At 39.4% G+C, this 23908-nt stretch overlaps 1 protein-coding gene across 1 annotated transcript in view; it reads right to left on the bottom strand.

The window, feature by feature from the left end:
• Positions 1–913: 913 nt before the first annotated feature.
• Positions 914–23908, bottom strand: part of TRIP13 (thyroid hormone receptor interactor 13) — a 37695-nt gene continuing 14700 nt past the window's right edge. Inside the window, exons 5-14 of the mRNA XM_030551562.1 lie at positions 22696–22751; positions 16676–16766; positions 12984–13056; positions 11795–11858; positions 11570–11656; positions 6457–6563; positions 4087–4240; positions 3187–3299; positions 1920–1989; positions 914–1317 (exon numbers count right to left, since the gene is read on the bottom strand). Coding sequence (XP_030407422.1) covers positions 1222–1317; positions 1920–1989; positions 3187–3299; positions 4087–4240; positions 6457–6563; positions 11570–11656; positions 11795–11858; positions 12984–13056; positions 16676–16766; positions 22696–22751 — 911 coding nt within the window. The 3' untranslated portion in view covers positions 914–1221. The remainder of the gene's footprint in view (positions 1318–1919; positions 1990–3186; positions 3300–4086; positions 4241–6456; positions 6564–11569; positions 11657–11794; positions 11859–12983; positions 13057–16675; positions 16767–22695; positions 22752–23908) is intronic.

Raw genomic sequence — 23908 nt, 5'->3', positions numbered from 1 at the left:
CATTGATTAAACAGGTACAAACAGAAATGAATGACATACAGTCATTAAACCATATCGTGGTAGCAGTAGTTATGAAGTATGTTAAAGTGGTAACGCCAACTTAAAACCTAGTCAATTAAAAAAGTTAAAAATAGTTTCCAGGTATTACAGCTGCCCTTGTTTCCCTGGGCCAATTTCCTATTTAAATGTTACTGTTCCACCTGTTATGTGAAAGTTGCAAACAAATAATCTGTTTCACCCGATGTCAGTTAAAGTGTTGACAAATACAAAAAATTAACTGAAAAAAGAACTTTTTTCTCTATTGAAGTAGTATTAGAGATTACATGTAGTGACTAGATAAACAAATAGAATTCTTATATTGTTTCACTTTCTAAAGAGAGTTAATGTTTTTCTCAGCTTTTGCACAACAAAATGTCTTTCCCATAAATTTTGTAATTTAGGAACATAAAACAAATTCTTTACGTGTTTATAAACAGCTACCTGCATAAGTTCTACACAAGGTGGTCTTCGGCAAATACAGTGTACTTTAGTTAGCTTCTTTGCACTGATAAAGGCTAAAATTCTAAAAGACAACTATGAAAACTTGCCATATTTGATCTTAAAAAAACGTTAAGCTAGAGTAGGATTTTCAAAAGTTTTGTCTCTGTTCTCATGAAGTCAATGGTAAAACTCAGTGGTTGTTTCAATGTGAGCTGTTAGGTTGCCAGTAAGTGCTTTCAAAACTCTTACCCATAAATTTTTCCTGTTCATATTTTTTAGAGATTTAAGTAGTAAAAATTTTTGCATTACATATTAGAACCAGAGACCAGACAATTTACATTCTTTATGTTTTAAAAAAAGAATTAAAATTGAAAGAGAACAAATGCTGAAGACACATATATAAAAGTTTTTATGGTTAAGAAACAAAACAGAATTGAGATAAACATTTTTAATAATTACAAGATGGAGTAAAAAGGTCATTCTAGAAATTAAACAGTTTTGAAGTGTATCCAAGACTGGAGTTTGAAATAAAGCTTTTGAACAGGTGCACTGTAAACATTCTTGATATTTACAAATCAAGTTTTTGAAACAATACTAGATCACCTGAGTTTCTTAAACCAAATTGAGTCAATCTTTATACATGGAACAAAAAGTACGTGGGGTGTGGTGAAGAATGTGGTTTTCGGTGGTAACAAGGAACATATCATAGAGACTAGACAGTTGTGGAACAGTAACAGAATGTCAAAAGCAGTCTGCAAGTTTCTTTCTTTCTTCAAATTGTTTGTCCACTACAAGTGAAAGAGCCTGAAGAAACACTGCCATTGTAACGTTAGGACACTGGAAGCAAAAAAAAAAAAAATCTTTGTCAAATGTCTCAAAGAACAGTAGGTGGCATAATGCTCTACAGACAAATACACCTGAGAGGAGAAAAAAAATTAGCTCCACATTTATTAGCATTTTCCAAATGATGTACAACAGCTATGGAATTCTGCACCAGTTAGCACAGGGAAATCTAAGCCAACCTGAGCAAATTCTTGAGGTTTAATCAATATCATGACTGTAAATTCACCTCACCAAAATCCAACAAGCAACATTACTGTAAAAAAATGTGACAGACCGCATCAAAACGTACAGAACAACTAAAGGAAAATAAGTGACAAAGAAGCAAAAATGATGTTGTGTCATGATATAGGAGTTACTGGCCACATCAATCCTGCCTTCGTCATTGCAAAATATGCAAATATGTAGTTTCTCTTAACCTCTTTTTAAATAATGAGGTAGCACAAAATGGTTGCAGTCCAGCCAGGAGCAGACCCAATGCAATTCAAATTAAAGGTGGTTTCTTTTTTCAAGAAAAAAAAAAAAAGGTACACTCAGGAGCTTCCACCGAAGTGACTTCCCAACACACCTAAATAAAAAGCAGAATAAAATAAACTTACTTGAATATAAAGTGCATGTGCTAGAAAAGGAAGTTTCCTCAGGACACGGCCACTAAGTCCTTCACTTTTCCTACAATGAAGCAGAGATGTGTGTACTATTATTTTGCTAAATACTAGATCTCCCTTCCAGAAATTAAGAGATTTGCTTTCTGTGGTTCTGCCAAGAATCTCTCTACAGAGAAACTCACATTATTGCTAGTTAGCACTATGTAGCACTGGGAGAGAAAATACAAATATTTCATCCATTCTTTACCTGTTATGTCTAACAAACCTACAAAATATTTTACTTTCATGAGTATTACTTTTACAAATAAATAAATACACACACACACACACACACAGGGAGCTATTAAAAAATGCCCAATTGACATACACCAATAGGCTGTCATTTGTTAATGCTAATTTCAGTTACTGTGCCTATCATTTTATGGAATAACCCAGACAAGTCTACTGTGTTCTGAACACCATAGTTCACTGTTTGAAAGGGCACTATTAATTATATACTGGATATACTGTTGCCTTAAGGAAGACTTTTCTGACCCTTCTGCAAGAGTACAGTTTCAAATTCTTTTACTGCTCTGATATTTTGTTTGAGCTCTGTTAAGACCCCCACAAAAATTAGAAAAAAATTACTTAGTGAAAACACCAATAATCTGCTTTTTATTACTCCACAGATTTTCACATTGTGGTGAAATCTGTCCCATTAGTCCTCTTAGCAAAAAAACAAATAAAAATCAAACCAAAGTAAATGCAAAAAACTATTCATAATCCTCCTCTCCCACACCTCTGCCCATTTCTTAACTTGTGCTTCCAAAAGGTGACTTCCTAGTGAACTACTGAGATCTCTCAGCATCCTCAGATGGGATGAAGGCCAGAGCTGTTTACGCTGAACTGTGGCCACTACAGCCTTAGGCACCTCACTAGCCCAGGGACAGATTTGATGGGAACTTAAAAGAGCAAAGTAGGAGGTAGGGATGGCATAGGATCATGCAGATTTTTGATACATTTTGAGATCCAGGAGGATAGAAGCAGATGGTGCTCGCAAAAAAATTCCCATGTTCACTGGTGAACACTGAAAAATTTTACAATTGACCAAATTTGAGAATTTGCAACAATTAAGAAACTGGGAAGTTTCAGAACTCTAGCTGTTGCTAATATATCCAACTCCTTTAGAAATAGTTCCACAAATTACTTTTACACACATACATGAGCAGAGTTGCTCATTTTGTACATAAAATGGATGAATCAATAAATCTTAAAATCTTACCTTGCAATTTCTTTTAATACGAGACTCAGCCGTGACACATTATTTTCTACATAACCAATCATCTCTAACTCTCTGAGTGTCAGCAGCTGCTGTCGAGGATATATTATCTGACGCTAATAAAAAGAAAAATGATATTTGAAAGGACCAACTGCAGTTCTATTCTGAAATGAGACTATGAAAATGGCAACTTCTTAACTCAACAGTTCTGCTCTTTGTATGTTTTAAGAATAACTACTGACTCCAGTGACAAATACTGTGTGTTTTACACTGCTAAGAGAAGGACACATCAAACAACTTTCCCTAACTAATCCTAGCACAACCCTTAATTTTAAAAGCAGCAAAGAATCATGTGGCACCTTATAGACTAACAGATATTTTGGAGCATGAGCTTTCGTGGGTGAAAGCTTTCGTCAGATGCACGAAGTGGGTATTCACCCACAAAAGCTCATGCTCCAAAACGTCTGTTAGTCTATAAGGTGCCACAGGATTCTTTGCCGCTTTTACAGATCCAGACTAACCCGGCTACCCCTCTGACACTTGACGCTTTAATTTTAAATGATTTATGAACTGCTTACAGATTTCAGCAGTAACATAGAAGCAGAAAAGCAGAGTGTGTTACGGTTCATTTACCACACTTGCTGGCAGACACAGATTGAGGAACTATTATGGGGGCCAAGGGTGGCATTTATACCTGTGGTCAGTGCAATGGGTCTGTATGTGCCCCCTGGTCTATAAATACAGCTTTAAAAAGTTGTGTGGCTGTGTGGACTACAGAGTGGCTCAGAAGAGGCAGTTTCAAGAAGGAGAAATAGGATAACATTTGTGTACTATTATCGTTAGCATTTATGCAATTATTAAAATAGGACATCTATGTTAAGAATCTTACTTGCAAAATTTTACCTTCATCAGTTCTTCCAAGCACGAAAAATATATTCGGAATACTGCTGCAGCAGATGGAGGTCCAATATATTGCTTTATATCAGCCCTGTCTACAAAGGCCGTGTCAATTTTCTCTGTAATATTTGAAGTAGTCAAAATTACAACATTGGGATACCTTTAAAACACAGAAAAAAGAGACATCATTTCTATCACTTACACATAAGAATCATCCCTCAGGGCATGGCAAAGTGACTGTTTCTCTTCTATGTCATGACTGTAAATTTGGTCCAGATCAGAAGTGGCCAACTTGTTACTGTTGGATAGATGTTAAGTGAAATGATCTGGAGGTGTCAATTTACAATGAACATATTCCACACAAAAGCACTTTTGTCAGCAATTTTTCTACAGATCCCCTGAAGACTGAACTGTATGTTAGCCTGGAAAGGAACCTCTTTCAAAATAGCATTGAGGTATAATCAGGTGGGATGAAGTTTGGACTACTGCTGCCCATATTGTCTTGCGCTTGAGGGACAGGACTTTCGTTTCCAGTACTATTGAATCAAGCCGATTTTTATAAATATTAATTTCACTTGAAAACAAATCAAGTCTTTTTAATTTGCACTTTTTGTCTAGCATATATTCTGTTTTAGTCCAACGGTAATTACCCTATTTTGCCTCCACACTGAATAATGAACTTTAAAAATTTAGAATTATGTAATATTTTAGTTAAAAATTTTACCACAAAGAATTCCCACTTTCAGTGAATTTCTTAATAAAAATGTATTTAGACTTTTTTTTTTTTTGTTTTTAATTTGTTGGGTAAGAAAGACAGTTGCTTCCAAGCACCATGCTCCTTCCACAGCCCAGCCAGAACTGCTAAAGCACAGGTAGGCTGAGGAAATATGGACCAGATATCTCTACCTTTACACAATTCTCAGCGTATTAATCTAAAGCCCACTGACTAAATTATTTAAGTTAATAGTGAAATAAGAAAACTAGCTACTGCATATTTTGTCTTTCTTTCTCATGAATTAGTGCAGATACCCCCAAAAACACTTTGCATTTTTTAAGAATTTAAAGTAATTAATAATAATTTAAAGTAATTAAGCACCTCCTGAGCATGTTTTAAGGCGCCTTGCACATGTAAGACAGCGTAAGACAATAAGAAAAATGGATTATAATAGGCACTATATTATAATAATTAAAATTACTCAACTTCTCATGAATGCACACAAACGTAGAATTTGTGTTTTAAAATTTTGCATGTCTGTTTTTATTAAACCCAAGTAAAACATAATATTGAAGTACTTCACTTGGCTAACACACAATACAAACTCCCAAGATGTTCCGCATTTCCATTGATTTTTTCCTTCAAATTTATTTATAAGCCCAAGGAAACAACAAATCTAAATGGGTAAGGTCAGAATTATTTAAATTAATGACCCTACAAAAGGAAAGACTCTCCTTCCACTCAAGCCACTGTGAGAAAAATCCTGCAGGTATTGATAGGACTTGTTCCTTGACCTGAAGCTCAAAGTTGGACTGTGGTGGACCTAGGTAGAGGCCCCCCCGCAACTAAGATTCAGTAGCAAATCAATTTACCCTATTCCCAGATATACATCTAGGGACTGTCAGCATCCCAGGTTTTGAATCAGAGTGTGGATAAGAATCAAATCTCTACAACAGCAGAACCCAAACCATAAAGGAATGTGAACCAACCCTGAGAACTAACTGAAAGCCAGTGCAGTCGAAGAGTACTGGTGCAATATGCTCTAGATGGGACATGCTGCTAAATAAGCAGGCACTAGCAGACCTGCGAGTGGTCTCAAAAGCAATCTCAAAGAGACTGCATTGCAATAAACCAATCTATAGATGGCAAAGGCAAGGATAAGTGGGGCAAAGCCTACACCAATCAGAAAGGTCAACATCTCTTTGTCTTGCCAAAGAAATATTGAAAAAACATTATTGGCTATGGCTGTTTTTTAGATTTACAACCAGAAACGGCTATGGATCCCAAAATATGACCCAATGACTAAGTCTCAGAGCAAGAAAAAAAGTACTTTTCCTCAGTTAAAGCAGCAGTTGTCACCATCATCAAACAGAAGTTATTTCTCTTAACTTTAAAGTGTGGGTAGCTAGTTAACTCCCATGACTCACTTAGGTATGTCCATCACAACTCCTCTTCTCAGTAGGCATGGCTAGTTTAAAATTCAGCACAATTTAACCAGTCAAAGATTTCTGGATTAAGGTTCTAAATGAGAACTGCGTAAAGCCAGATATTGGAATCTGTAATCATTTATCTACATATGTTCAACATTTTTGAAATTAGACCCCAACTTGGTAATTCCTAGTGGTGTTTTGCTGTGGTAATACGGCTACTATGAATGTTACCTTTTAATTTGATCTATTTGTGTCAATACAGCATTCACCACACGGATAGCATCTGAAGGCTCTGTGCCTGCTCGGAAAGCACTACGAGCTGCTGTGAGACTTTCAACCTGCCCAAAAAACACCAACCAAACAAAAAAGTTTAGCGTTAGAGAGCTGGTATAATGCACTTTGGGGATAAGGTGGTGGTGAAATGATCCAGGCAATAAATTTTCAAATTGCTGGGAATCTACTCAGACATCAGGAGTAGTTTCTCTGAAATTTTCTTTGTGGATAGGAACTTGCGCAGAGGGAGGATGATTGCTGACAGGGAGGTCTGGGTAGAATGTGGGAAAGGAGGCTGCAGAGATCGCTGCTTTCAGGGAGTGTAGTGTAGTGTAGTGCTCGATGTACATCTATGAATATGACTGTCAATAAACCTATTAATTTTGAGATGCTTGCTGTACATTTATGATTATTACACTGTTTGTCACTGATCCTGTGAGTTGTGTCACATTGTACGGTAACAAGTAGGCGGGTGCTTTCTGAACTGTTGGGCACTCTGCAGTGTATGTTGTGAACTAATAGATGAATTATTTTCCAAATAAAATTTTGTTCAATCAAAACCAGTGCAAAGAAATAGTTGTGCAATTTAAAAACAAATATATTAAAAACTTAAGTTCTGTTCCATTTATATATTAAGGGGAAAGAACATTCACGCCCATTTTACCTAACATACAGCCAGGGCCGGCTCTAGGTTTTTGCCACCCCAAGCAAAAAACTTTTTGGCTGCCCCCCACCCCAGCCCTGGGTTCCCCCCTGCACTCCTCTGCTGCCCTAGCGCTGGACTCCCTCCTTTCCCCCTCACCAATGCCCTGCACTCCCCTGCGGCCCCAGTCCTGGCCTTTCCCCCGCAACCTGCATCCTCCTGCTGTCCCAGCCCTGGGTCACTGGTAACTCGCTCCCAGGGCGAGTGATTCAGCAGAAATTTTGGATGTGCACAGAACACAGACAGGATTGGTTCCCATATGGTTACAGAACTGCAGTAAAGTGGAACAATTTTCAGCTTGTGTGATTGGAGGATATCTGGATGCATATTATAAGACTGTCCTACATAACCGAGGAAAAGTTGAGATGCCTTTATTATTCTTTTGTTCCACTCTTTGTTTCTATGAGGAATTTGCCAATGCAATATCACTGTCTTGCTTTTAAACAGATAAAACTTAAAAAGGGCAATAGCTGTTGAAAATAGCAATTCCAGTCCTAAAAACCACTGGGAAGCATTTCTTGCTTCTTCATTTCTTATCCCACTTTTTCTACAGCAAGTTACAATGGATCAGTATATTTGATTTGGGAGAAATGAAGCAACAGCTGCCCAAATTGAGCTTGAGCACTCCTGAATTTTGAGGGTGTTCAAATCTGGAAGGCAGGTGCTAGATTCCCTTTCTGAATATTAGCTAAATCTGGAAAGGAAAAGTCAATTTCTGCTTCCATGGCTCAGAAGTGGAAATCCTCCTACATGCCTGGTACTGTATCTAAAGCTGCCGAAGTCCCCAGGCAGAGCCTCCCCTTCCTTACTTTTCATTTTAAATTCCAGTGGGATCCACGTACCTCCCTTGCTAGGCTTCAGATAGAGAGGTACACTGTTCATTTAGTCCACCCAATACCTTCTTTGTGGGCTGCAAGGTGAGGTCACACCAGTATCCCTAATGCAGTCTGGGGAAGTCTTCTAAAGGCGAAATCTGGGGCAAAGCCTTCTACTCCTTGGGCACACTTGTTTCCCATTCACAGTGCCACCTCTTTCAACTCGCAGCATGGCTCAGCTACCTCACTCCCTACCCCTCCCCCTTTCCTGTTGATAGCTGCCAAGGGATTGCTGGGAAATGTAGTTCTTTCCCTGCTCCAGGGCTGGCTCTATAGCCAGGGAGCAAGGCAAGGAACTACAGCTCCCAGGGTCTCATGGGTTCTCAGCTCCCATGCCGGATCCCCAGCTGCTCCATGGCTCTGCTTCTGCAGGGCTGTGAGAATGGAGGAAGTGAGTTTAAAAAAAAAAAAAAAAATAGGATGGCCAGAATGCTGCCCCCTAGAAATGTGCCGCCCCAAGCACCTGCTTGTTTTGCTGGTGCCTAGAGTCAGCCCTGCATACAGCAACTGTGGCTTTCACACATCAGTGTATGTGAAACTGTGGTTATCCTTAATGTCCCACAGCATGGAGTGGCAGAAGCAGGGATGAGGCCCCAGATACAACAAGAAATGTTGTTGTGTGTAGGGAGATGCTGTAATGTCGCTCTCTATGAACTACAAAGGGAGACGAGCCTGTAGGTCCACAAGAGTCTGCAGCATTTGTGTTCGCTGCTGGAGAAGCCCCATTATGCCCTGGTGTGTATCCCTCCTTTTCCTGTTGGGACTCTCTCGTTTGCTCTTTCCTTCTCCACACAGTCTGTAATAGTCATCCTCGAAGCCCTCTGTTCATGGTCTGATGCAGCAACAATGGCTTGCAGGATCTCACTGAACATGTCTCCCTAGTCTTCAGCTTTCTGTTCTTTATCTGTCTCAGGTGCCCTTAAGGCCACAAAGACAGCAAAAAACACAGATACCACTGCCAGTGTAGTCATAACAGAAAGCAAAAGTTAAGATTCAGAATTCCCTTGCCTTGCTCCCCTAAAGTTTTAAACAAGACCTGCTTATTGACACTTCTGCTTGGGAGTGATCAAGCACAGCGCCACTCACAGCCCCAGCCATGGTTAGTGTGGCCCACTAGGGGTGAGGGAAATGAGGAGGGAATTGCTTGGTTGCATGAAACTGAGTATAGGGCAATAGCAATGAATATTGGCACCACTTTCCACAAGCGGCAGTGATCTTAGCTGATATGTTACTCCTGACAAAGGCTCAGAGACGACAGCTACTGCAAGAGTACCAAAGCTGCCTATAGCATGCTAGCCTGTGTACTGGAATGGAGTCTGCTGAAGCTATCACCAACTGGCACAGGAAAGTGTCCTATTGCAGAGGAAGCAATAAGTCCGCTATCCCTAGAAGCCTCCATGAGAGGACAGCCAAATACCTCCATGAAAGTTTCATCGAGATCTCAGGAGGATTCAAGGCACATTCCTGTTTACATTAACGAATTGCTCCACATGGCTGTCCCACCTAACTCCACAGGGGAATGAAAAGCAGATCAAGCTCTCTCTCTTTGTTGTACTACTACCTCTCCTAGTAAAAGAAAATCCTACAACAGGCTTGCCCATGCTCAACTGCTGGGACTGACTAGACTGCAGTGGAGTCTCAAACAAATCCTATCTGGTGGCAGAGCTGGACCCCCTCTCCATCTCATATCCCTCCTCCTCCTCACTGTTCATGCCAGGGACCTATGACTCAGGCCCCTCACAGGTATCCCCAATAGTCTACAGGGTGGTAGCGAGGGTCTCAGGAAAAGGCATTTCAAGAATTCATGAGGTTTTAAGGGGGTGAGCTTCTGGTATACGTGGTTCTTTGGAAGTGGAGTTCATAATTGTGACCACAGTGGTCAGTGTCGGGCATGGTAGAACAGCTGCTGGAGGACTGTTAGGAACAACATAGGTAACAGTATCTATACTCACGCTACATCGACTCTGCTTGGAGAGGTGGTGTTGGCATAACAGAGAATTTATATCAGCATGAAACAAATTTAAGTGTGGACACATGCAAAGCAGCTTATACCTAACTCTGTAGTGTAGACCAGGCCTGAGACAGTCTTATCAGTTCCACAGAGAAAACTTTTTTTTTTTCTTTAGAAAGTGATGATTCTGAGTATCAGACTAATCAGTAAATTGAACAGATAAGCAAACATTCTTTAGGAATGCGACTTCAACAGTATAAAGTTCTAATAAGGTGCAAACTCTTAAGTCGCCCGTATAAGATGTCTATCAAAAGATCATCTAGGTAGTGAGCTAAATCTAATAGTGAAACCAGATTAAGAGACCACATTAAATCCACAATTTCTGAGCTCTATTACTAAATTCTTCTCTTACTGGTAAAACAAAACTAGGGCTCGAAGTCTAGAAAATGCTACAATATGTACACATAAAAGTGTGCAGGGAGGAAGCCAGGAAAAGCAGAGCCCTATACAGGAAGCTGAACTTTCCTTTCCATTCCTTCTGCAGCTGGAAATTTTTGTCTGAGAATTCAGACTACATTTCTCTCATTTTGCTGTAATGATGCAATTCAAATATCTTCTACCACTCTTACACAAACAGTTAAATATAATTAATTACTCACAGCAGAGGCACATAGGGCATGGCTACATTTGCAGATGTAGTGTGCCGGGAGTTAAACTACCCTTCGGAGACTGCAGCAGGGAAAACACTGCCATGTGTTTACACTGCGAGCTGAAAGCACAGTGGCATGGCCACATTAGCAGCTCTTGTAACGCAACAGAGAGCAGAGCATAATGGTAACTATCCCAGTGTGCAAGTGGCTGCAGCGTGCTTTTCCAAATGGGGGTAGGGGAGAGGAATGTGACAGGGAGTGTGTTGTGTGTATGTGGGGGGAGAGACAGTGTGTTTTGGGAAGCAGAGAGTGTGCCAGCATGCTGTTTCCTAAGTTCAGACACAAGCAGGGGGAAACCCTGACATCAGTCCCCAAACCCCTCCACACACCTGCCTCGGCAGCAGCAGTATTCCACAGTAAAGGTTTGCTTTGCTGGGAGCAGGTAAGCATGCTGGCTGTTAGAAATGGAGCTTTGAAAGGGGATATTCACATGTCTGCAGCCAAGTTCAAAACAATGACAAGAGTGGTCACTTGACTTCAAGGGATTATGGGACTTTTCCGGATCCCATCACAGCGCAGTAATACAACATGTCCTCCACACTGACACCTGGGCATTTCAGTCAGGGTGCAGCAAGCTCAATGCTTCTTGCGAAGGTGGATTACCACGAGCATGCCAGCTGCAGAGTCCAGGCGCTCTAAGTGCCTTGTCAGCATTAACACCTCAGGCATTAAAGCACCCAGGGCTGATTGAATGCGCTCTAACTTGCAAGTGTAGCCAAGGCCATAATATGCTTCTATATTTTCTCTAAAAATGTAAGTGATCATCTTTTATTCCAGTTTACTTTCCCATAAAGTAAAGGAATTGCACATCTTAATGTCATTGAAATCATACCTCATCAATCAGTACAAATACAAGAGCATCTTTATCATCAATTAACTCTTGAATCTTCTGGAACATCTTGGTTACAAGTTTGCCACTCTGAAAAGAAAATACAAATATATTAAGCTATTTTTACACAGTTTTCCCCAGAACTGATATACCTATTGTAGAGCATAGTAAATTTTGTTTATCTGTACCACAAAGCTAAAATTGTATAATGAGTTAGATAACACATACCTCAGAAAACCACTTAGAGAAAAGGCTATGACTGTTTATCTCAATTAACTGTCCATACCTGTACCTAAAATATGGGAGAAATCATCAGCAATTATATTGTAAAATTAATTCTACTGTTGATTGCAAAGGAATCAATAACTACAGCTTACATCCTCAATATTTAAAAAAATAATTTTGTGAACTTTGGCATCATAGCATAACAGTCAGAATTCTCACAACACTAGTGCTTTGTAATTACTAAAACAAGTATCTGAATATAAAATGTAACTATTGCAAACTAAATTTCAATCTCAGTTTTATGTCAGCATATGATTGCTCTTAATGTTCTCATTTTTTTTTTGTCAAAGAAATTTAAGATTTGACACTATTTAGGCACAATTCAGGTATAGACTACCATGCCAGGAACCTCATTCTTATTTTCTGGTAATTGCTTACAGTTCAAAGTAATACAAGTATCAAGCTAATTCTCATCAGTTCTTAAGATATTGCCAGGAATGCTAAATTATGTATGGCTGACTCTAGAATTAAATATGTTAATATTTCAGTGTAAGAGTATATAATCCACGTCTATTACACATTTATGTGAGAAAAACTACATTACTTGGAGTAATAATGATTTATAATTGAACAATATTTATAAAATAGTAAGTTACCTAGTTACTAAGATTTGCAGTGTTAAACTGAACGTTATTACTTGTCTGTCTGAATATAAAAGATGAGTAAGGGAGGATGTGTTGATCTATAAGACAAACAACACAAAACCAATATATGTCTGGCTCTAAAAGCTGTTTGTTTAATTATTAAAGATGTGGGCTATTTTGTATGCAAACAAAACAGTGGGCCTGATTCAGCCTGGCTCTTCACCTTCTGTAGTAGTTTACGAGTGTGCAAAGCAGGCATAATACACTATCATTCTAAATGTGTAGTGTCTTATATCCACTGGTGTAAGTAGCTGCTTACAATAAAAGGCATTGGTGAATCGGGCCCAGTGTCTTCAGTATAAGATGACAAATGTGAGCATTTGCCATTCAACAAGTCAAGGATGCTACATAAGGAACAACACTCAGCACCAAATCTATGCCTGAAAGAAAACCTGCCATACTTGGTGGCAGATTTTAGCCACTCTTAATGGGTACAGATGTTTAACAAAGTAAACTGTATTTTAAACCAAAATATTAACAAAAATTACCTGTATGAAAGTCTAATGGTCAACTTCTGAGCCAATGCTTTGCAGAGTGAAGTTTTACCAGTTCCTGGAGGACCTATATTCAAACCACATCCATATAATAATTTACATATGAACACATACTAGATAAAATGGCCTGACATCTCCTTAGCTACTGAATTCCAAAAACAGCACTAATTACATTTGACAGTATAAAATAACACTACACTACCATAGCTGCCAATTTGAACAGTTATACAGATTGTTCACTGTGTCCAAATCTTCATTAGTGCTAGAATTGCACCCTGTCTACACTGCATCTTTTAACGGAGATTGTAACCAGTTACTTGCACAGTTTCCTCTAACCATGGTCTGCACACAGACAGATGGTTAAACTCTCAGTAACCATGGCATCTAACAGAATTTCTCCCTGTGCACTAGCATTATTTTTGAAATCTATCAGAACTGCATTACCACTGATGCAGCTCCACTAACTGTAACAGTAGAAGTACTATTATATACTGGGAGTAGATGTTTTATTACTATGCCATCTAACCCTGCTTGGAGCACATCCAGACAACATGGTGATTAAAATGCCTGCACACTCCCTCGTACGCAAGCATTCCCACTAGTGAGACAGCCCAAGTGGTGTGGGGTTTTTTTTGGTAAATAATGTAGATTGTTAGCTTAAGACAGCATATTGTTGTCTTCCTGCACCTGATTCAGCATATTTGTTTTCTACTGTATAGACAGAAATGCTAAACATGCCTGCATTTGGCCAGTCCCTTCCTCCGTCCTTCCGCCAATCTGTACATTAAGACATCACAGGGCACCCTGCCCAATGTGCAACTGATGACACACTGTGGGTTTGCCCTTCGGGCACTCCACCCCCTCCAGGATAGCTGCCCAGATTTTCTAGGAATGGACCAATACAAACATGCTTAACTAGCCTGGGAAGTGTGAATATGCAAAGACTGTCAAAAAAGTTCATATGTGGACACGAACTTAACTGTGTTATTGGTAACCAGCTAAGATGACAGTGCTTCCAATGGGTCACAAAGTCAATGTTGTAGTTGTAATGTGGCTACATTAAAAACAAAACAAAACAAAAAACCTGCACCTTCAGATTCTGATATTCTTAGCTTTTTTCCTATTCTAACATATATATTTAAACAAATCCATTATGACAAGTATTCCAGCGATATAAAGGATCCAATTCTCCCTTCAAAATCATTGTGCATCTTTCAACTACGTTTTATATTTAGATCTATAAATAAACCAAGAGAAGAGAGCTCTCTGTTAATTTGCTCTATTTATTATAAAATCTCATGGTAGCTCTACTAAGGTTAAGTGAATGTCCACTAATTAGCATTTCCATTAAGAACATCTGTAGGTCACAGAAGCTCATTCTGGACTGCCACTTGATACATAATGGTTCAGTTGAAGTCATAATCCTGTTTATGGCATAATTCCTTCGAAAGCAACTGAGGCCATGTCTACATCTAAAATTTTGCAGCGCTGGTAGTTACAGCTGTATTAGTACAGCTGTATAGGGCCAGCGCTGCAGAGTGGCCACACTTACAGCAACCAGCGCTGCAAGTGGTGTTAGATGTGGCCACACTGCAGCGCTGTTGGGCGGCTTCAAGGGGGGTTCGGGAAACGCGAGAGCAAACCGGGGAAGGAGACCAGCTTCGCCGCGGTTTGCTCTCGCGTTCCCCGAACCCCCCTGCAAACCGCAGGGAAGGAGACCAGCTTGCTCGGGGTTCCGTGAACGAGAGAGCAAACCGGGAAAGGAGACCCGCTTCGCCGCGGTTTGCTCTCGCGTTCCCGAACCCCCTGCAAACCGCAGGGAAGGAGACCTGCTTGCTCGGGGAACGGGAGAGCAAACCGCGGCGAAGCTGGTCTCCTTTCCCGGTTTGCTCTCGCGTTCCCGGAGCCACCCAGCAAACCGCAGGGAAGGAGACCTGCTTGCTCGGGGTTCCGGGAACGAGAGAGCAAACCGGGAAAGGAGACCAGCTTCGCCGCGGTTTGCTCTCGCGTTCCCCGAACCCCCCTGCAAACCGCAGGGAAGGAGACCAGCTTGCTCGGGGTTCGGGGAACGAGAGAGCAAACCGGGAAAGGAGACCCGCTTCGCCGCGGTTTGCTCTCGCGTTCCCGAACCCCCTGCAAACCGCAGGGAAGGAGACCTGCTTGCTCGGGGAACGGGAGAGCAAACCGCGGCGAAGCTGGTCTCCTTTCCCGGTTTGCTCTCGCGTTCCCGGAGCCACCCAGCAAACCGCAGGGAAGGAGACCTGCTTGCTCGGGGCTCCGGGAACTAGAGAGCAAACCGGGAAAGGAGACCCGCTTCGCCGCGGTTTGCTCTCTCGTTCCCGGAGCCACCCTGCAAACCGCAGGGAAGGAGACCTGCTTGCTCGGGGTTCCGGGAACGAGAGAGCAAACCGCGGCGAAGCTGGTCTCCTTTCCCGGTTTGCTCTCTCGTTCCCCGAACCACCGAGCAAGCGGTTCTCCTTCCCTGCGGTTTGCAGGGTGGCTCCGGGAACGAGAGAGCAAACCGCGGCAAAGCTGGTCTCCTTTCCCGGTTTGCTCTCTCGTTCCCGGAACCCCGAGCAAGCAGGTATGGAGAACCGCTTGCTCGGCGGTTCGGGGAACGAGAGAGCAAACCGGGAAAGGAGACCAGCTTCGCCGCGGTTTGCTCTCTCGTTCCCGGAACCCCGAGCAAGCAGGTCTCCTTCCCTGCGGTTTGCAGGGTGGCTCCGGGAACGCGAGAGCAAACCGCGGCGAAGCGGGTCTCCTTTCCCGGTTTGCTCTCTAGTTCCCGGAGCCCCGAGCAAGCAGGTCTCCTTCCCTGCGGTTTGCAGGGTGGCTCCGGGAACGCGAGAGCAAACCGCGGCAAAGCTGGTCTCCTTTCCCGGTTTGCTCTCTCGTTCCCCGAACCGCCGAGCAAGCGGTTCTCCTTACCTGCTTGCTCGGGGTTCCGGGAACGAGAGAGCAAACCGGGAAAGGAGATCAGCTTGATTACCAGAGGCTTCCTCCTTCCACGGAGGTCAAGAAAAGCGCTGGTAAGTGTTTACATTGGATTACCAGCGCTGGATCACCAGCGCTGGATCCTCTACACCCGAGACAAAACGGGAGTACGGCCAGCGCTGCAAACAGGGAGTTGCAGCGCTGGTGATGCCCTGCAGATGTGTACACCTTCAAAGTTGCAGCGCTGTAACTCCCTCACCAGCGCTGCAACTTTCTGATGTAGACAAGCCCTGAGTGACAGTCCAAAAACCATCTTGTATGTTATACCAGAAACACCACAATAAGTATTCACTTAACAATTGAAAATATAATGGTTACCATTGTATCTGGGGGTAATTATACAGCTTAGTTTATTAAACAATCAATTTAATCTGTTTAATATTAGTTATCACTTGGTTATTGAAAGGTTTCTCTGCTCCCTCAAGTTCCACTGTATTCTTGCCAAAGACGACTAGATACAGCTCCTAGAGAAGCCCTGTCAATGCTGTTCCCTAATCATCCAAAGGGATCATTGTTCAATGACAAAGCATTTCCTGTCATTGGGGGATTGCTTCCATTATTGGTAATTTGGGGAGAGAACCAGTGGGAAAAGGAACCCACATTCTACCACACAGAAGTGCAGTACAGCTCAGTCAAGAGAATGGCTTCATTATCAATACATTTATTCTTTATTTAGAAGTTGTAATCTTTACCGTGCAGCAAGACAACTCTGTTCCAGGATATCAGGTTGCTGTCAACATTTTTGTCAGAAAACAGTAAAGTTGTCATCACATAGTCAAGTAGCTAGTTCAAGAAGAGGAAGGAAAGAACCGTTAACACACATACTATAACAGGATTACTAATGAGAGAACATAACACATCATCATCACTACTATGAAAGAAGTACATAGAGCAAGGCAAATGTTTAGGCCCCATCGAAGCTGCATTTTTGACCACCTCTACTTATCTTAGTACTATTTATTTTCCTTTTTTCTTCTTTTATATATTTTTTCTCTCTTTGATACCAACCATTGTTAAATGAGGTCTGAAAATATATTTTTAAATTAAATTCTGGTCTGCTTTTGTTTCTCAGACTGACATTTACTTTTAGTGCCTTTACTCTAGATATAATAAGCATAGTTCCCTCTGAAAATATTTTTACCAATATTATTGGAAATGGCATAGACTACAGATATAGGAAATGGATTCCCAATTAGCAAAAGGTCTCGTAAGATATGCAATTGAACCTGTGTTTAATTGGTGGTATTGTTCTATACTGTCAAATTTGATATAAACACTCTCTCTTTTTTAAAAAACTACTTGCATCATACACTCTGAAAATGGGTTGCTGTCCAATCTGTTTTAGATGAAAACTTGTCATGGCTCTTTTTGTATTTATGATTTAATTTTTGACATGGAAAACTGGATTTTGTTGCTGGTCTGGAATAATGACAGAGCTGCTTCAATCACATCCATATTATATTTACTTTCAGATGTTCTAGAAGACGTATATTTTTCTTAGTCATAATGCCTGATGCTATTTGACGTTTAACCATATGCTGTATCTTCTGATATATACTGATACCCCATCATATATAAATATTTCCAGTCAAATTTTCTTTACTTCCTATGGAACTGTTTATTTGCTACTGTAAGCAATTGGTAAATTGCTTTACCCAGGACAAATGTAAACAGTAGGAATTCTCCAGACAAAAGAATGTTTGCTTCCAAAAAGAATACTGTCCTCAGTTTTTAGTTTCCTGCCTGAAAGATAAGAAGCTTGACTCTATACTGACTTCATCTATAATTAGAATAGGAATACTCAATAGTATATTTTAATTTCTATTGATATATCTCAATTTTTTGTTTATGTTAAATTTCCACTGAGAAGTCAATGTAACATTCCTGCAATATTGCATGCCATAAGTCCTGTAGGTACAGTCATTATACAGAACAAAAAAAGTTTTATGATGTACCAAAACTGTTTTTAAAAAAAATCTATGAGAACTTGAAAATGTTCTTAACACATATTACATATTAATTCTTGAGATGTCTTTTCACTCTTGATTACATCCTCAATATTGTTAGGGTGACCAGATGTCCCAATTTTATAGAGAGAGTCCCGATTTTTGGATCTTTTTCTTATATAGGCTCCTATTATCTCCCATCCCCATCCCGATTTTTCACCCTTGCTGTCTGGTCACCCTAAATATTGTTATTCCACAACAGTTCTCTCAGAGACTCCTTTTCTAAAATTGGAATGCGTGTGGGGACAGGAATATCTTTATGAATTTCTGTAACTACACAGTAGTACTGTTCGTATTTTCCAGCTTTTCAAAGTGTTTTAGTTTTGCAATACTGAGAAGAAGTTTCAATTAATCTATCCATAGTTTAAATAGGCATGTAAAGGCAAAGAAATCTTTTTCTAGATGTTAAGTTCAGTTTGATGGTTATTTAGTTTCTCTCTTCTTACCAATAATAATGTAGTATTTATTTTTCAATGCAGTGTTTGGTCCATGTGCCTATTGTTATTTTCAGTATATCAGTTTACAGTTCACCTACTATGCAACAGGCAATTTTTAAAATAGATTAAAAGTATTGTCATTTCAGGAGTGAATAGCTGTCACCAACAGAAAGTGCATGCAGCAGAAAAAACCCCAGGAGGTGTAGCCTGAATTGGGTCAAGGAGAAACTATAAGATTTTGGAATTATTTTCACTCTGGATAAGGGGAACAATCAACTGATGACCCAATAGTAGAGAGAAGGGACATTACCGAGAGTGAAGAAGCCCCCAGAAGACAATTCTAAAAGACAAATACTTTTAATATGTTTATTGACGCTGTGTAGTTTCTAAATGAAACTGCATCAGGTCTTAAAAAAACATTTCCACTTTTGCTCAGGAACTAAGATAATTTGAAATGTTATTAACATGCTGTTTTGTTACCCATGGACTGGCTCACTTAATTGTGAAAATATTTAAGTTTTTCTTTTTGAAAAGTATTAATAATAAGCATTTTTTTAAAAAAGTGATTAACTTAGTGCCAATAATTCTATAGTTAAATATCTAATTGTTACCACTGTCCCGATGAGCATGCTCTGTAGCTCAAGATTTTGTTGTTTTACAAGCGTCTGAGGAAGCTCAGGACCTTCATCAAGGGGCAACTGCTTGTGTGTAGATCTGCTATTCTAAGCACCTCTCTCAGGTACGGGGAGGCCATCAAAAGATAGGGGTGTATTACCAAGGGACACATTTAGAATTATTTAGGTGAACACTAATGGTGTGACTTACTGGACAACCCCCTCACAGCAACCAGACGTTTGTTACACACAGCACCAGCCTCAATAATGGACGTTTACTGGAATTTTCAACTCCTCCCTAAAGCAGTTTTTTCATGAGATGAGATGAGGAACCAAGAGGTTGAAAACTGCACTCAAAGTCTCTTGTTACTAAGCCAGCCTATGAGTCTGTCAAATTTCCACTGTTTTTCCAGTTCACCCTCTAGAAAAACAGGAAAAATTAGTCACACATAAGATAAGTTGCAAACCTTTCAGTGGTCTAGAGGGCATTAATAGCTTTATATGAAATTAAATTTTCAACCCCTTTCTAACCCAGTCTTGCCCCACGTTGCTTTTCATTAGTATGGACTGCCCTGAACAGGGCAAGTAGAGGGAGAAGATTTAAAGTCCCCTGAAAAGTGGAGTTATGAGCTATGTTACCAAAGCAGCCCTCGCATCTGCTAAAATCACTATTTTGTTTGAGAGCAATGCAATAAGGAAAGTTCATCAGACGACTTGTTCTGAGCTGAGTTTATGGGAAAGCAGGGGTGGTGTTTTATTATAGGGGAAAGAGTTAAGAAGCAAGCAGACTAGGCAGTTAGGTATAATGCCCTATGGCTGACTTGGAGACACAGGCTCTCCTAATCTGGACTCATCAGTACAATGGCCAGCAGCCTTCCCTACCCTCTCACCCCAGCTGAAGATTTCTTCTAAATAGCATAGCTACTAGAGCTATCAAGTGATTAAATAAAAACCAATCGTGATTAAAAAAAAAAGATCGCATTGTTAAACAATAATAGAATACCATTTATTTAAATATTTTTGTATGTTTTCTACATTTTCAAATATATTGATTTCAATTACAACAGAACAAAGCGTACAGTGCTTTCTACTTTTAATAGAAGTATTTACACTGTAAAAAACAAAAGAAATAGTATTTTTCAATTCGCCTAATACAAGTATTGGAGTAGCAATCTCTATCATGAAAGTTGAACTTACAAATGGAGAATTATGTACAAAACAAAACGGATTCAAAAATAAAATGTAAAATTTTAAAGCCTGCAAGTCCACTCAGTCCTACTTCTTGTTCAGCCAATCACTCAGACAAACAAGTTTGTTTACAATTGCAGGAGATAATGCTGCCTGCTTCTTGCTTACAATGTCACCTGAAAGTGAGAACAGGAATTCACATGACACTGTGACAGCCGGGGTTGCAAGATATTTGTGTGCCAGATGAGCTAAAGATTCATATGTCCCTTCATGCTTCAACCAGCAATCCAGTGGACATGTGTCCATTCTCATGATGGGTTCTGCTTGATAACAATCCAAAGCAGTGTGGACCGATGCATGTTCATTTTCTGAGCTAGATGTCAGCAGCAAAAGGTTGATTTTCTTTTTCTTGATGATTTGGGTTCTGTAGTTTCCACATCAGAGTGTTGCTCTTTTAAGACTTCTGAAAGCATGCTCCACACCTCTTCCCTCTCATATTTTGGAAGGCACTTCAGATTCTAAAGCCTTGGGTCGAGTGCTGTATCTATCCTTAGAAATCTCACATTGGTACCTTCTTTGCATTTTGTCAAATGAACAACGTATGCCAATCATCATCCAAGATTGCTATAACATGAAATATATGGCAGAATGCTGGTAAAACAGAATAGGAGACATACAATTCTCCCCCAAGCAGTTCAGTTGCAAATTTAATTAACACATTCTTGTTTTAACAAGCGTCATCAACATGGAATCATGTCCTCTGCAATGGTGGCTGAAGCACGAAGGGGCATACAAATGTTTCGCATATCAGGCATGTAAGTATCTTGAAATGCCAGCTACAAAAGTGCCATGCAAATGTCTGTTCTCACTTTCTGGTGACACTATAAATAAGAAGTCATTATCTTCTGTAAATGTAAACAAGCTTGTTTGTCTTAGCAACTGGATGAACAAGAAGTAGGACTGAGTGGACTTGTGGCCTCTAAAGTTTTACATTCTTTTGGTTTTGAGTACAGATATGTAATAAAAAAAATCTATATTTTTAAGACATTGCACTACAATACTTGTATGAAGTAAACTGAAAAATACTATTTCTTTTGTTTATCATTTTTACAGTGCAAATCTTTGTAATCAAAAATAATACACACTTTGAATTCAATTACCACAACGAATAGAATATATATGAAAATGTAGAAAAACATCCAAAATATTTAATGTCAATTGGAACCTATTGTTTAACAGTGCGATTAAAACTGCGATTAAGTTTTTTTTTGAGTTAATCGCATGAGTTAACTAACATTAATCGATAGCCCTAACAGCTACTAACTCTGCTCTAAGAGCTTCTCCTTTATAAGATATTTTATTTCATTACTGGAGATGTTGCTGCTCCAGCTGACTTCAGTTCCTACAACAGACACTCACAGTCGGGGGACCATTAATGAAGAAATGCATTAGAGAATAGACACATAGATGTCTTAATCCTAGCCTACACTTAAAATTTAGGTCGCACTATTGATAGCCCTTGAGCGATGTCATTAATTTCACACCTTTTGCAACACTTAGGTTGACCTAACTCCCACTGTAAACACAATGGAAGAATTCAGAGTTTCTTGAGGCTGTGTTGTTTCAGCTAGAGGAGTTCACAAAATATGACTGTCAAACATTTTTTAAAAAGTCTGAGCTTTAAATAGTTAATATGACAGTGTATCATCATTATGAAATGTTATGGAAAATTCAGCTGAGCTATATAATTTCTGTAATATTTATATGATAATATCATTAAACTTTGCAGACTAAATTCAAATTACAAATGGTAAAATTAATGAGTTTTAATCTGCTTTCACCCAAGATATGAATACAATTCCAACAATGAAGCCAAACAATGGAGCTGTTACTACAGTCCACAATACAGCTTCCAAGAATATGCTAAGTCACAATACCTCAGGATCTCCTTTTATTCACATAAAATGTAAAAAAAAAAAGTTTTATTTTTTATGAAGTATTATGGCCAAAATTTGAGTTTGAGTATCTGGAAATAAAGTAATTTATGCTGGGTGCCTATTTTTCAGAAGTTTAGAGTACTGTACCTATCACTTTTGCAGAAGTCAATGCAAGATGAAAGTGCGCAGGGCTGCTAAAAAACAACTCTTATTTAGTTGCATCATTTAATATACCCATTTTGATCTATTTTTATCCAGAGATTACCAGAAAGTTTTGTTGAGTAAAATATAGTTAGAAAACTGAAAAAAAAATTTCTCATTTTGCAAAGTTCTGTCTTCATTTTAGCTGACTAGAAATATACTAACAAGGTAATTAAAAAGCATACTTTTCCTCAAACACAAAAATTTAATAAGGCTTATAAAATTCCATGTAAAATAAGTTTCATTTCTGAAGACTGAAGCTGCAGCACTTTCTACAGGCTACCTGTCAAGACCTCCTTGTCGACAGAGGGGTTATTCATTCAACTTACATGCGATTTTACTTCAATGTCATACACAAGGCTCTCCCAAAGACCATGGAATTCAACTGAAAAACAATATTATAGCCATTATGTATGATCCTATTTCATTAATAACTAAGAACTCTCACTTAAATGCAAAGATCTGTTATCTAAACAGTGCATTATAATACTGACAGATTTTCTGCAATAAGAAAAATGCTCAACCATAATTAAAGATATGGAACAAACAGCAGACAATTTTGAACAATAAAAATTAACCTAGGTTAATTTTGTTGCCCTGAAAGGAAAGTTCTTTACTCATTAGTGAATCAGAGAGTTTTACAACTTCTATGGCATACTACTATTTGGTCAACAACTGTAAGTATGGGTTAAATTATTTACTGGTTTCAACTTTCAGTAACATTTACCTATAGGTAGGAAAAAATTAATTGAATAGAATTTGTTCCCAATCATTTTATTTTCCATGCTAAAAATGTGAAAGTGAGATGCCAAGTTTGCTAAGAGTAAAATCTATTGAAAGCCAGGATGTTTATTAAAAAGGCCAGTTTTATAATTCAATTTTTTTTACAAGACTATTGTTGGCATGTAAGAAAGCAAGGCAGAAAAAACAAGGAGTTTTAGAAAATAAGTGAAAATCAACTGCTTGATTTTGGTTAGTATTTATGTGGTTTTTTTTAAATAGGAAAATTAAAATCTTATAAATAAGTTTCAGAGCTTTCAGAAAGGAAACTAAAAAGGTTTTAAAAGCAGGGTTTCCTCATAATCATAGCAGTAGCTTTCCATAGGTAGGAACTGAAAGCTGAGAAGGTGGCTGGGGAAGAACCACCCTAATATATTATCTCACATGTCAAAATTATGTCAAAATGAACAGCCACCTTCCTACCCATAACCCTTCCCAAGAAGTGGAGCTCAAACTATGTGGTGTACTCAGGTTTTCTATAGGATTGGTCAAAGGGAGAGAATGCCATGGAACTGCTGTTTCCCTCCCTTCCACCTAAGAGTGCCCAGTCTGGTTCCCCCGAAGACATGGTAGTAACAGAGAGGATCAGGCCCTATTTCAATACATCCGGGGCAAATCTTATTCCTATTTTGGGAACAAGGCCCCTACACTCCTCTCCTCCTCCCAGTTTTGTTTTTTTCTCTTTCTTAAATGAATGACTTGACAAGATGGGATAATGCCCATCTGATCCAATTACTGGCTCTGATCCTCACTTTTCCAGAG

Source organism: Gopherus evgoodei, chromosome 2 (genome assembly GCF_007399415.2).
Source record: "Gopherus evgoodei ecotype Sinaloan lineage chromosome 2, rGopEvg1_v1.p, whole genome shotgun sequence".
In the NCBI taxonomy this organism is placed as follows: Eukaryota; Metazoa; Chordata; order Testudines; family Testudinidae; genus Gopherus; species Gopherus evgoodei.
This window is presented reverse-complemented; position numbering and strand designations above follow the sequence as displayed.